Source organism: Rhinolophus ferrumequinum, chromosome 17 (genome assembly GCF_004115265.2).
Source record: "Rhinolophus ferrumequinum isolate MPI-CBG mRhiFer1 chromosome 17, mRhiFer1_v1.p, whole genome shotgun sequence".
Classification (NCBI taxonomy): Eukaryota; Metazoa; Chordata; class Mammalia; order Chiroptera; family Rhinolophidae; genus Rhinolophus; species Rhinolophus ferrumequinum.
Window position 1 is genome coordinate 42,013,219 of NC_046300.1, and position 14,897 is coordinate 42,028,115.

The following is a 14,897-nucleotide window of genomic DNA, read 5'->3' on the forward strand; positions in this document are numbered from 1 at the left end:
AGACTGGATTTTCATCGCACTGGAAACTCTGGGAGTCAGTATAGATCGTATCCTCCCAGGGAAGTGAGGGAGCTGGGGTATTTACCCCCATTGCTATCAGTCTTTGATTGAGGGCTGTTCTTGGGGAGCATTAAGACCCTGACAACCCAAGCAGGCAAAGCAATGCAGGGGCTGGCAGCTCAAGTCAGGCTGCGGGCACTCAACTGGCAAGGGCTAGGGACACGGGTGGGACTCGTACACTTGGATTCTGCAACAGCTGCCCTAATGGCCTCCTGACGTCCCTTCTCCCCCTTCTAATCCCGACTGTGCACATCTCGACGGCAGTGATTATCTCAATCATCCTAAGGGCCCTAGCATTCAGCAATAAGGGCCTGGCTCAGAGACGAGGCCAGGTGAGTACTGAATGAATGAATGAGTAAATAAGGGATGGATGGAGTGGCGATCAGGTTAGCACTTTCTTCCTCCCTGGCAGGGGAGATTGGGAGTCTGGAGATCCCTGGGAGCCCAGAGAACATAGGTAGGTGGTGGATGTGGGCAGTAATTGGGAAGAAGAAAGACTGTCCGATGGCTTGGAGACTGGCTGGCCAGGTGGCCATGAAGAAGGGCTCATTTCATGAGTTTTATGGGGTGGGGAGGCTCCCCGGCTCAGGCCTCGCTGCTGTGGGAATCAGTTTCCGCCCTGGGCCTGTGGGGTTGCGTGACTCTGGAATGCTGGGCCCAGGGCGTGGAGGCAAGCAAACGCCATTAGCACTATCAGTGATCTCCTTGCGCAGATATGGAAGTTTGAGGAGGCCCAGCCGGCTCTGTCTGACTGTAAAGAGACGTGATTGAGGCAGGTCACGGGGAGGTGGCGGTGATTAAGGGGGGTTGAGTCCCTCAGACTTCCTGCCCAGCAGGTAGTGGCGACCTGGGGAGTGAGAGGATGGGCTATTAGTCACAGTGTAAACCCTCTCTGAGCTCATAAAACTTGGGCAGAGTTGGCTTGGGAACCTCCCATAGCTCCAGGGAGAAAAGCTGATTCCCTGGGGTGGAATTGTAGTGCCCGGGGCTGTTTTCCTAGTCTCAGACTGAAGTGTGGGCTTTAGTCCTGGGTGTACCTGCCCTGAGGCCGAGCTCAGGGAGGCAGGCAGAGACAATAGCACTAATAAGAGTAACAATAACTCAGTGGCCCCATGATTTCTAGTTTATAGGGTTTGCAAAGCACTTTTTCCTCTCATTTTCTCATTTGATCCTCTAAACAGCCTTGCTAAAATGTAAAATTTAATGTAAAATGACTATCACCTTCATTTTATGGATTAGAAAACCGAGGCCCCAGGGTGTCAGGCCTGGGGAAAAAAAAAAAAATGGGGGTGGAAAGGAAGCATATCCAGGGAATCAGACCAGGGGGCTGAATTTCAACCATAGCAAGTCAAGTTTTTGGCCCTGGCTGAAGTGCAGGGACACAGGTGGGGTAAAGCGAGAAGTCTCCTGGGCTGGAAACTGAAGGCAGGAGCCCAGAAGAAAAAGGAATCTAAGAGTGAAAGGACTCTGGCCCTGGGCCCCGCCTTCTGTCTGGGCCACTGCTTCCTGATAATAAAACTCTTGCTCTAAAAGGAGAGATAGGAGCTCAGGGGAGTTTTCTGTTGAGTTACGGGAGAGAATAAAGTCCTGTGGAGTCAGAACAAGGCACGCCTCTGAAGTGGAGAGTGTGTGTCTCAGTGTACAGACCGGATTGAAGCACCTATGGGGGACCTGTATAGGTAGGTCTCTAAACCATAGTTCCTGGAGGCCATAGTGAAATGAAAAGAATACTGTTCATCATTGTGTAGAAAATATGAGGTGACATACATACGTCCTTGCCCAAGGTAGGCTCTTAAGAGCTAGTAGTGGAATAGAATCTTATTTTGCCAACAGCCTCTAGCATGTAGAAACCACTCAATAGTTAGGGAACTAATGGATAAAAAGAAGAGCGAGGCAGTCAAACCTCCTGTTGACCTTGGGGAAATGGGGCCATGTTTTGGAATATTTGTTGGTCTTCTCTTTTACTTCACCATCCTGTGACTGATCTCACCTTCCATTGCTCCCACATTGCCCTGCCGGCCCACCTCGCCTGCAGCTGCAGACACCATCTATCTAACAGCCAGCTAGCCCCCCTACCGCCCACCTGGATGTCCAACAGGTTCCCACCCTCACTATTTATAAAGCAGAACTTGTTATCCTTCCCTCAAACAAGCTGTCATCTCAGTAATGGGCATTTGCCTGTCCTGCCCTGTTGCCCAAGTCACACCCTGAGAATCAGCCTGGACTGCTGTCCTCTTGCCTCCACGTGAAACAGACCCTGGACTATTTCCTAAATCCGTCCGTTCCTTCGGTCCCCGTTCCCAACGCCCTCCCCTCGGTCATGCCACTGTGGATGTAAGAAACGTCTAAACTTATAGGGAATTTTTATAACAGTTTATCGGAGCCACACTGATGACATATGCTGGGCAGCAAGATCTCAAATGCTCCAGAGAATGAGTTTTGCAGCTTCTTTCATGCATTTGAAATGAAGGAGGGAACATAAAGAAGATGGAGAAAGCAAGGCGGGGACTGGATTACAGGATAGTTAACAAGAATAGGTGCTCTCTTGAGGGTTAATCCCCTCTTCAAGGGGTATTACTTCTGGCACTTCAAAAGTGTGTTAAGCTAGATGCACAAGAACAATGGACAGGGCTTGCTTAAAACCTTTCACTAAAGAAGTTATGTGCCTGGGGCGGGACTACCCACCATGACTTGCCCAGTTAGGAATTTACGATCACGTCACCCTGGGAGGTTACTTTCCATGGAACCCCTTTTGTTGTCCACACGCCATCACCTCTTGTCCATAAGACTGTCACAGCCTCTCAACGGTCTTCCCACCTGCCATCATGTCCTATCCCTTTTCTGGCTGACAGAGGGATCACTAGAGTAAACGTATCTGATTTGCCACTTATCCACTTAAATCTCCCATGGCTCTCGGCTTCCCCTAGAATAAAGTTCAAAACCCTTCATGCAATAGGCTCCCACCCAAATTGGATTCCATCGTACTGTTCCAGGCTTTCCCCTCCCCTCAGTACCCTTTTGTTCCTGTCACACCAAAATACTCATTCTTCCCAACATGCCATGTGCCTCTGCGCATGAGGTCTTTGCCTGGACAACCCTTCCCTGTCTGCTTGGACAACCCTTATAAATCCTCTCAGTCCATCTCAAAACGTCAGTTTCTCCGCGAAGCCTTCCCTTATCTCCAACGCCAGGCAGAGTTAAACCTCTCCCACGTTTCCATAGCAAAAACCAGAGAGCTCAGATTATCTGGGAAATTTAAGATAACCCATTTTGATGTAGGAACGTAAGTGCAATTTTTGGTTGGAAAATCATGGCTGTCTTACTTAGCCATGGTGTGTACAGTTAGTTCTCTATCCTAATGTTTGTTACAGTAAGAAGACAATAACTAATTCAAATTTGCTGAGACAAAGGGCTGTGTGCTTTCAAACTTCATCTCAGTTTTCATCACGATCACATATCAGGTAGGTATGAGCTTTCCCAATTATAAAAGAGGAAACAGAAACCTAGAAAAGGTTAAATGGCTTTGCCCAAGGTCATATAGCCAAGACATGGCAGGGTTGGGCTTTGAACCCACCTGTCTGCCTCCACTTTCTAGCACAGGAGACCTCTCACCTTACCTCAACCTGTGTCTCTGCACCTCAGTCAGAGCCAAAAACTAGACTTGCTGTGGTTGAAATTCAGTCCCCGGTCTGATTCCCTGGGTATGCTTCCTTTCCACGCCCATTTTTTTCAGGCCTGGGGCCTCAGTTTTTTCACCCATAAAATGGAAGTAATAGCCATTTTACATTAAAATTTCACATTTTGGCAAGGCTGTTTGGAGGGTCAAATGGGAAAAAGGGAGGAGCAAATGCTTTGCAAACACTATAAACTAGAAATCGTGGTGATATTGGCATTGCCAGTTTATATGCCTATCTCCTCTAACGAGACTGTGAGTTCCTAGTGGTGTGAGTCATACCAGGTTTATCTGAATATCCCCAGAGCTGGGAACAGAGAATGTCAGTGAACATTTGCTGACATTGAGCTCCAATCTCTTCCTCCTCACCTCTCTGTGACCACTGGTGACCCTTTTCCCTTGGGAAGTGCTCTCCTAGGCTCTATTTGGGCCAGATTTCCTGTGTCTCAACCACGCAGGGAGCAGAGGCATGGGACTCAATGTTTGATTATCATCTGTGTGATGCTGGGCAAGTGATATTTTAAACAATTTAATTTTTAAAACTATGTATTTTGAGGAGTAAACTATTATACAAAGCTTACATGACTTTCAGGATAAAACACGCATGGGCTGCTTTGGGTTACACTCCTCAGGGAATATGATGGAAGTATGTGGGAAGCACCCAATAAGATTGTGCCAGTTCCCAGCTACTGGGGCCACCCTGCTTAGGGATCTAACGAGAGGCCGAATGCGTCAACCCTCCCTCCTTCCTGCCCTGGTTCCCCAGGTCTGCTCCGATAGCTGGTCTAATACAATGGAGAGAAGTGGCTTTGGAGCTAGACAGACCTGAGTTTGAACCCTAGAGGGGACAGTTACCATTCTGTGACCTCCGACTGAAGATTCTCTGTTTCTTTTTCAAGTATCGTGGGCTTGACGATACCATCTACCCATGGCTGCCCCTGCAGATTCCCCCTCTACCCTTCTCCACTCGGCTCTGTGCCCCTATAGGCTGAATCTTATGCGTTCTGCGAATGGGCTCTTTTGTTCTAGCTTCTGGTAGGATTTGGCCAAGGGGAGACTCAGACAGGAGGCTGGGAGGACAAAGTTTTTATCTCCCACTTGCTGTGTGGAGGATAGAGTGATGGCATACCTCAACTCCTCGGTCCACAGCTCCTGCCAGGTAGCCTCTTCTGTGGCTACAGCTCTCTGGGGTTCTAGTAACCTTTTCTTCTCTTGCCCTCAGTGTGTAGGGCTGGGAAAGGCTTTCTCCCATGGCTAGACTTGGGGTGTCTCACCATCCTTTACTGGTTTCACTTACATCCCCATCCCAAACTTTGTAAATGGTCCCTGGACTAAACTCTCTCCAATGGTCCCTTCTGAGTGAGCTAGTTATTTCCTGTGGGACCCTGACCCATAAACAACCTCACTGGGGTTTTGGAAGGATTAAATGGCTGCAAAGCATTTTATAAGTAAAGCTTGTACTTGGTGTTTGAGAGAAATAATGACTATCATTAGGGACCAAGTGGGGAGACCGGGGAGGGCAGAGGCAGCCCTGGCTAGAATCTTCCCAGAAGGAGGCAGCTCCTAAAAATGTCTTCCTTCAACAGCCATTCCCCACCCTGGAGCCCTGGGAGGCCTGGCTGGGGACAGGCTTTTTCAGGGCACGGTTCCCGTGGCTGTGGCAGCAGCGGCAGCATCATTGATAACATGCAGGGCTCCTTGGAGGCCCTCCTGGCTGCATCTCATCTGGCAGGCTCAGGCGGCCAGGGAGCCCCAGTGCCTGGCCGCCAGAGCGCTGACTCAGCACAACGCCCCTCTCTCAGCAGCTTGGCTTGGGTGGGAACCAACCAGCCATCCGGTGGCCTCTCCCCTCCCCTTGGAGGCGGCGCCCCCTCTGGCTGGAGCAACCCCAGGCCCTTAATGAGTGCTGGCTGTTGTCCTGTCCAGGCCCAGGCCAGTGGAGGGGAGAAAGCTCAGGCAACAGAGAACACAGTCCTGTGATGATCAGCCAGGGAACTCTGTCTTCCTTCCAGCCTCGCCTGGAGCTCCCAAGGTCTTAGGGTGTCAGAACTGGGAGGACAGAACAGAGCTTCTGACTGTGTAGATGGGGAAACTGAGGCCCAGAGAAAGTGATTTCCCAAGAGCCACAGCAAATCACTGTCAGAACCCAGGCCAACACTGGGTGGAGTCTCGTGGTTTCTTTTCTGGTTGAGGACACTGGTCACCCATGTCCCCAGGTCAGGATGAACACCTAGCAAATTGGGTCTGGTTGGAGGCACTTGTCTTTAGAAGATTTTAATTGTTTAGCAGCTCTAGGCACGTCACCTATATATGACCTCTGATCCTTACAACAACCCTACAAGGTAGGAATTGGGATTTTCACAAACTAGATGAAGAAGCTGAAGCCCAGAGACAGAAAGCAACTTGCCTGAGATTGCACAGCTAGTACATGGCGGAGCCAATATTCAAACTGAAGTCTTTCATGCCGTAAGGTTGCACTCTGCTAACCAGGTTATTCCAGAGGCAGCAGCACACAGTAGAACAGAGCCCTAGGCAGAGTGAGCCTCAGGAAGCCCGAGGTCTAGCCTCAGCTCTGCATCTGCCTTTCTTTTGTGTAACCTTGGGCTAGCTCCTTCCCCTCATCAGACCTCACTTGTGAATAATGGTGATCAGGCCTGTCCTGCTTCCTTCATGTGATATTCTATAAGACATCAAGGTAGGTCCTATTATCCCCATTTTACAGATAGGGAAATTGAAACCCATTTCTTTATTCATGATGAATGAGTTAGATATCATTTGCTGAGGGACTTCTAGAGGCCAGGTACTATGTCCCCAGAGGGAAAGGTGACTTACCCAAGGCCACCCACCTAGAAAGTGGCAGAACTAAGCTCCAAACTAACAGTGGATTCTCTCATATATACTTCATGGCCTCCAGTATTGTGGAGGAGGGGCCAGAAGATCAGTTTCCCAACTCCTGAAGAAAGCCACTTGGATCCTCGTTGAGCCCAGCCCATGGCACTAAATAGATCCCAGGAATGACACTCTCCTGGGACCTTTTGGCCTGGAACATATTTACAAAACTCCAGAGGGGATGGAAATATCCCAACCCACTCCCTACAGACCCAAATTAGCAATTTTCTTATTCTTCATAACCCCTCTGGAAATGTAAACTATGTAATATCAGTCTAAAATTAGGAGCATAAGTCACAAGAGAAAAGTCCCACTTCTTTTGAGAAAATGTTTTCTTAGCCTCATCCCAGCATTTGTTCTAAATCAGAACACAGCAGTTGTCTTTCAAACAATTATTTTCTCCTAATACTTATGGATTGGGGGCAAAATACTTTTGAAAGAACGTATCTTTACTGCATTGCCAAATACTGAAATCCAATCCCTTTACCTGCCTTTGCATCTACAGGGTATTCAGGGGGAGGCCCAGAAGACTTGAACAGGAAGAGCCTGTTCCATGGACCCAGGATATTTCCTGAATGAAGAGCACTTTTACAACAACAACGGCAATAATGATCTCTGTGGCCAGCACAGATTGACTGGTTAAGGTGTGCCAAGAAACTTCGTGGAATGTTTTACAACCACCATTACATTTAATCCTCATGATGACCATATAAGATGGGTATTATCCCATTTTACATACGAGGGTAATTAGGGCCTGAAGAGGTTAAGAGATTGGCCAAAAGCCATAGGGTGGTTATAGAACAGGTAGGTGGTGGAGTTAGAATTTTAACCCAAATCACTATCTTTAAAGTCCACACTAGGATATTGTCTCCCATAACAGTTGCACCTACCATGTGCCACCTAAGTGACTTATATAATAATCTCTTGATCGTCACAACAATCCCTCCCAGACCTGGTTCCATTCTTTCCCTTTGCTCCCCAATGCAGATACTCATAGTAGCTTCATGTCTGTCACAGACTTTGTGTGATTTTTTGATTAAACTGCCAATCCCCCTGGTGGCCGTGTCAGTGCTGATAATACTACGTGTGTCATTGTGTCATACAACACCTTTTAATAAATTAATCCTAGTAGACTCTTAGAACCTTGGGTGTGTTACTTCTTTGATCCTCAGGGCTTTCATCTGTTATTTGAGTTGATTGACTCCTCTGAGCTCTAATTTTCTAGAATTCTATGACAGCTGCAGGGCCTGTCTGGAAACGGGTGTAGAATATGCAAGTTTTGATACATGGGGGTGGCAATGACCTTGCCATTAAGGCAGAAGAACTTTGCAAGTAAGGGGGATGTGAGGCCCTGGGTTTCTAGAAGCAGTAGGGAATGGACAGCACGGTGGAGAGGTGAACCAGAGTTGTCAGCTGGCCAAAAGATTGGGTCAAAAGAGTATAACCTGAGTGAAGAGAACGAGGTGAGTCAGCACCCCGAGGAGGAAAGGGAGGAACAAGCGCATGGTACATGTGACCCCAGGGGCAGAGCGAGGCCTACAAGATGGAAATCACCAAGGAGATGAGACGGGAGAGAGCTTCCCGTCCCTTCGGGTAGTTGTTCAGGGTCTGGACAGCCATTAGAAGCATTGTAGAGGGGATGTGACTTTTAGACAGCTGACTTTCCAAAATGCGAATTGAATCTTGTTCCTCTTCAGCCTGGCAACGTCTACCAGATCCCAACTGCCTAGGAATACTCTCCAAGGTAGCTCCTTACCGTGGAGTGTGAGGCTTGTCACAATCTGTTGCTGACCTGGCCACCTCATCGCTCACCCCCTAAGTTATGGCAGCCATATCTAAATTTTTGCTGTTTTAGGAACACATTGTGCAATGTTATACTTCTGTGCCTACCCACATCTTCTATGAGTCCTTTTTCACATCTCTAGGCAGTTTGTCACTTATGCTGAATTGTAATTTCCGCATCTGACTTCATCAACAGACCGTGACCCCCCCCGCCCCCCCCCCCCCCCCGAGGGCAGGGCTTAGTCACCCTCAACTTCATAAGGTGGCCGACTTGACTGGAGTATGAACTGAGTATATATTTGACGAATGAGGGGGGATTAGATGACATCTGATGGTCTTTTAAACTCGTTTGATCCTGCTTTTATTTAATTTCAATGAACATTAAATGGATGGACAATGACATGGTAAGGGTTGGGGCTACATAGTCGGGATGATAATAATGGAAACAGAGACAGCAGGAGCCAGGCCAAGAAGCAGGGTGAGGTGAGGAAAGAGAAGAACAGGGAGGTGGCTACCTAGCGAAGAACCAGTGTCTCAGTCCCTTTGTCTCTTCACCCCAAACTCTTCCAGTGAGTGTGTGGGGAATGTGGAGGAAAGAGAAAGCGAGGGGGATGTTCCTGCTGGAAATGAACTTCGGTTCTTTCTCTCAGGATTTCGAACTGAAATTGGCTTTCTTTAGGAGTCCCCGCCTCACCCCTGCTCCCCAGTAGGTGTTTCCAAGGGAATAGGTATCCGGGGGCCAATTCCCAACCCCTCTCACCCTGACCTGCTTTATCAGCACCAAACAGTTAGTAGTAGATGTCAACCAAGTCAAGGCCCGCCCACCAAAACGATCTGCCTTCGGTAGCCTCCAGGGAGCCAAGAAAAAGTCATTGGAATCCAGTAGCAGCTAAGGAAGCCTACCACAGAAGCCTCATTTCCCACGCCCCCACCCCTTTTTCCTCAGTGGAATGGATGGAGCTGTCCCTCTGGTTTCTGCCCCCAAACTTATAGTTGAGAATTTGCAGTGTGACAGCTAGTAGTACTTCCTGACTCTCTTGAGTTCGTATTGAAAAAACCCCAATCCTTTTGCTCTTCACCCAAATTTTCAAAAAGAAGTCAGAAACTCAGGTCAGGCCAGTTTTTGATTGTGGCTAGAGAAACAGGGTGCACAGCAATGGCTTCTTCCATATGCAGCCTGCTGCTCCTGGGCTCCACGTACAGCATGGGGATGGGAGAGGAGCCAGGTCATATGCAAGGGCGGTGCTGAGGGGAGGCTCTCGTGGGAGCGTGGAAACCCTTTTTTTGACTCTTGACCAAAGTTCCTTTTCTTCCTATTTTGTTAACACAAATCCATAAGTGTGTTTGTGTCCGGAGAAAGTACTATGAATAACTGATGATATAGTTGTTGATTAAATCATCCTGGGGGAAAGGGAGACGGAGAAAGGAGCAGGAGCTTTGTGGCTGTATATGATTTGTCATAAAATATGTAGCAAATGATCGTCCAAACCGCAGGGAAAAAGTCAGAGAGATGGGAATTTGAAAGCTGCCAGGATTTAAAAGCTATTTAATGCTAATCATCAGTGCCAGAGCGCGAAGAGTATCCCCCTTCCTCCCCACATTGGCAGCCACAGCTCTGAGAATGTGGAAAGGACTTGGACAGGCTGCGGAGCGCTGGTGGGAACGGAGAGCGGGCAGCGCGCTGAAAGGCTTTTTGTTGGGGAAATCTTGTAAACAAGGGATTCCTCTGAGGTGGAATCCTCACCTTGTCTACTGCTTGCCTGTTCTTTTCTTTTCTTTTCTTTTTTTTTAAGATCTCCAGGGTGATAACTTCTCCACATGGAACAGTAGTGAATCCTCTAGTCACTCATGTGGCTATTTCCAAATATCCTGATGTTTGGCAGCAAGGAAGGAAAGAAAAACTAGCGATATGATGACCTGAAGTTGCCACATCTCTTCCTCACGTTTTGGTGTCACTTAGACAATGGCTTTAGTCACTAGTCTGAAAATGACGTGGTTTTATCTGTTGTTCTCAGGGTTTGAGCTCCACAGTTGTCTCTCCTAAAGGGTTCTAGGGAACCTACATGTTTAGGGTTGGGGTCAGGACTCCCTTCTTTAACCCGACTCTTTGGAGATCTGTTTATTTTGGGGGTAAAGGATTAAAAAGTCTTTCCTGATATTTTGGCTTGAAAGCCTCAAATGTAAAGTTATGTCCTCCTGAGTATCAATACCATAAGGAAAGATAAACTAAGGGAGAAGCAGCAGGAAAATAATTTAGGTCAGTGGGAATAATCATCCTGGTGAAGAGAGACCTCAGGATAGCTTGCTTCTATGGCATTCTTCAAAGTCAGAGGATTACGAGTTTGCGGTAAGCAATGCTAGTGAATTTGGTGGCCACAATCAATGAAATCTATTTATTGTGCCAAGAAGGACTCTGCTTTTAGGGAACATATAACCTACTTGCTGGGGAGGCATGCATTCCCTAAACGATATGGAGAATTAACCTTTGAGGTCAGAAAAGTAAGAGATCGCTGGGCAAGGTGGTCCCCAGGAGGACAACAGGAATAATTCTAGCAAAACTGCTCTACATCCATTAGAACTAGAACTTGGTTCTTCTTCCTTATTCACGTTTTGTTTTGGTTTGGCTCCTTCTTTTTGTTCCTGCTGTCTTGCTTTTCTAGAACGTCTTCTCTCCTACTCTCTTCCTATTCCAAATCCAGTCCATCCTTTGAGGCCCACTTCAGTGAATTTGGTGGCACTCTTCAGTCTTCCAATCTTCATTGATCTTCACTTCCTTTGACCTCCTAATAGTTCTTAGAATCTGAACCATTCATTTGGCAATGGTTCTACTGCATTGTCATCTGTTTTTATGAAAGATTAACCTTTTCTCCTGAATTCCACTGTAGGTTCTTTTTGGCAGGTGCCAAATTTTAAAACACTTCTGTGTTACTCACGGCTTCTAACAGTTCATAACTTGCCGCGGGTATTTGCAGATGCCCTGGTAGCCTGGTTAGTAGGCTGCTTTTGGTGAGTGAAAATCTTGGTTGGGATTGTGGACGAAGATTGAATTCTTGGTAAAGCCTGGGGATATGCCCCGAATTAGCACATCCAGGTTAAGAAACACAAGCCCTGAGCAGTTTTTTGGTCCTGAAGTTCCCCTTCTATTCTTAAGATGTTAGTGTTAAAGCAGATGGACGGCTCAGAAAAGTTGTAAATTGAGTAAAAAAATTGACTTACTGAGCATGAAAAGTTGATCAGCAGTTCCATTTACATTTTTAAAAATGTGTAAGAAAAAAAGAAGAAAGGAAAATGAAGGAAGGCAGGAAGCCAGGCACACAGGAAGGAAGGCATGCAGGAAAGAAAGAAGGAAAGAATGAGAAGAAGAAAATTAAAGGAATAAAAGCCCAGGTGGGGGTGGGAGGTGGGGAACACATCAGACTCAGTCTTCAAATACAACCACCAATTTCATAATGTGGTAATTTTTAATATTAAAAGTAAATTGTAAATGTATCTTTATAAACAATATGCATAAAATAGATCTATTATTCTAAAACCTTTTCTTTTTAAAATGCTTTTTCACAGTAAATTTTTTAGGTGTCAGATCTTCCCTCAAAATAATAGTGCAATTGGAAGAAGGAAAACGTTGTCAGTGAATTAGGACTTCTCTGCTAATACAAGTCCTTGTATATTTCCTGTAGGAGTGGGTGAAGACTCATGTCTGTCTCTGTTTTCTTTATTACTTGCAATAGCTGCACATGTTCTGTTACAATCTGTCTGAGGTCTGTCATTTTCTGGAGCAGCTTGGCAAAGAGCTGAGAGGACTCTGGGTGGTTCAGCTTGAGCTGGAGCTCCAACGCTTGCAGCAAGTTGTCTTGTATGTCCTCAATGGGCTTCACATTCAGCAAACCTGGGCGGTCTGGGGAAGCAGAAGAACAGGAGGTTCAGTTACAAAATTCTCTGGCACCATGTCTGAGGCATATTCAGCCAAACCACTCACCGGTCTTTTTGTTGGTTTGCTTTGCTTTGGTTCTGAAAGTCAACAGGGAGGGTAAGTAGATAGCGGGCAAGAACTGCATACAGGAAGATGGAATGAAACCAAGACTACTAGAGCCCTTTCCAGGGGCATTGTTTTCCTGGCCAGGACCAACTCTGTGTGATGAGCTGACATAACATGGTAGCAAGGCCATTTCCTCCGCAGACTGAGGACTCTTCTGCCAGTCTGCTTCTACTCACTCAGAAATCTCATTTTCAACTTCTCCTTCCTGATGAGTCTATGTTTTACAACCTCCACTTACTTTTTCACCACAGCTTTAAATATGCTTTTTAAAACAAGCTTTGTCTTCTTTTTTTGCTTAATGTAGCATACATATGTTTTCAAAGAGACAAGACATAGTTTTTAAATACTGTTACAGTTTAGAAGGATAGACTCTCCAGATTTTAACAGAGGTTTCTTCTGAGTGGTGAGGTTGCAAATAATTTTCACTTCCTTCTTTATACTTTCTTTCCTTTGAATTTTTAAGTGGTGAGCTTAAATTACCTTTAAATTTTTAAATGTTTTTCTTCATGCAGCTCTTGTTAGATGTATCCTTCAATACTTTATAGTATCCTTCACTTTATTACTTTACTTTTATTCTTCATAGTATTCTATACTTCTTTTTGTTATGTTTTCTAATATATCCCTGCTGATGTTTAGAAAAATTATTAATTTTAGCATACTGAATCTATTTTAATTTCTTGAGCTCTCGTCAATTCAAATAGTTTTTATCCTGGATTCTTTTTTCTATTTTGGATAGACAATTACATCTGCAGATAGTGACAGTTTTATTTATTTCTTATTTTCCAGTGTTTACACTTCTCATTTCTTTTCCTTGCCATAGTTCATTGGCTAATATTGCTAATATGGTATTAAATAATAGTAGTGGTAGGAGGATTTTTGTTTTAGTCCTAATCTTGAAGAAAATGCTTCTAATGGTTTACCACGAGTATAATATTTACTATACATTATGGTAGATATATTTTACTCCTGGTTTTCTAAGAGTTTTAAAGTTTTTAATTTGTTTTGGTCAAGAATGCTGTTGCATTTCATCAAATACTTTTAAATTTTTCCTACCAAAAGAGATGAACATATGGTTTTATTTTAATTGAGTATAGAGAATTATATTAATAGGTTTCCGTGTATCCTTGTACTTATTTTGCTAATAATATACTTAGGGTTTTAAAATTTGTAACTGTGATTGGTCCAATGTTTTCTTTTTTGTGCCATCCTTTGCCTGCTTTGGTATTAAATGTTAACTAGCCTTATAGACTGAGTTGAGAAGATTTTTTATTTTTCTGTTTGTATGTAGTAATGATCTCTTCCTTGATGGTTCCTTGGAATTCATTGGCAGAACCATCTGAGCCTGGAGGTAAATCTTTGACTACCTTCAATTTTTCTTCTGTAGACTTTAGACTCTTCAGGCTTTGTACTACTTATAAGTAAACTTTCACTAATTTATATTGGAATAAAATTTTACCTGATATTCTCTTAGAATCTGAAATTGTAATATTTTTATTTAACCGAATGCTTTTTATTTGTGTATTCTCTCATTTAAAAACCCGATTTGCTAAAAGCTCATCTATTTTTTCCTTTTCTAAAACACAGCTTTTGGTTTTACTAATCCACTGTTTTTTTAAAATGGTATTTTGTTTTCATTTTAACTAATTCATTCTTTTAACTTTCTTTAGGTTTATTTTTTTCTCTTTTTCTAGTTTCTTGAATTGAATGCTTAATTCATTTATGTAGTTTTAGTGTTTCTTGTTTTTTGACAGATACATTTGAAGCTCTAAAATTTCCTGTGAGTGTCACTTTGGTTTTACTCCAAAGTAGTACTCTCATAGTTCTTTTCTAAATAGTCTATTTTACCATTTTGATTTCATTTTTAACCCAAGAGTTATATAGAAGAGGGTTTTAAAATTTCCAAGTGGAAAGTTTGGGTGTTTGTTTTTGTTTTCTAGTTTCTAAGTTTTATTTTCTAATTTCTAAGTTTGTTGCATTGTGGTTAGAATACAAGGTTTTCCCATTAAGGCTCACCAGAGGGGAGAGGGGTTTATGTACAACGTTCAGAACATTCGCTTGATACCCTGTATTGATTCCAAATTTTAGCTTTCGAAGGCTATTCACCCTCTTGTTCTAATTTTAGCTCTTTTCTCCTTCACTATAAAGCACTAAGAGTCTTTATTTACCTTTTAATATCCTTCATCCTCTAGCCTCAGTTTCTGTAATTACCCCTTTGTTCCAACCATATTAAGCTATTTCCATACCACGTCCCTCATACATCCTATGTTCTGTCATAACTCTGTGCTCAGGCAGGAGACATGTTAAAGAAGAACTCTGTGCTTATTGCTCCTGTCTGAAATAGTCTTGCCTCCCCTTCGACCTATCTTACTGACTTCAACCTATTCTTCCAAATATAGCCCGTGTCATTATGTCCCGGGAGTCTTCCTGGACAGTTTCCCTTCCTGTCCCATTTTCCAA

At 44.6% G+C, this 14,897-nt stretch overlaps 1 protein-coding gene across 6 annotated transcripts in view; it reads right to left on the reverse strand.

Moving 5' to 3' along the window:
* Positions 1–11,775: 11,775 nt before the first annotated feature.
* Positions 11,776–14,897, reverse strand: part of PPARG (peroxisome proliferator activated receptor gamma) — a 124,632-nt gene continuing 121,510 nt past the window's right edge. For 5 of the 6 annotated variants that reach the window (XM_033132700.1, XM_033132701.1, XM_033132699.1 and 2 more), the window contains one exon: positions 11,847–12,299. In XM_033132700.1, coding sequence (XP_032988591.1) covers positions 12,052–12,299 — 248 coding nt within the window. In that variant the 3' untranslated portion in view covers positions 11,847–12,051. Of the gene's footprint in view, positions 12,300–14,897 lie in introns of all 6 variants that reach the window. The other variant, XM_033132702.1, reaches the window with a different exon arrangement.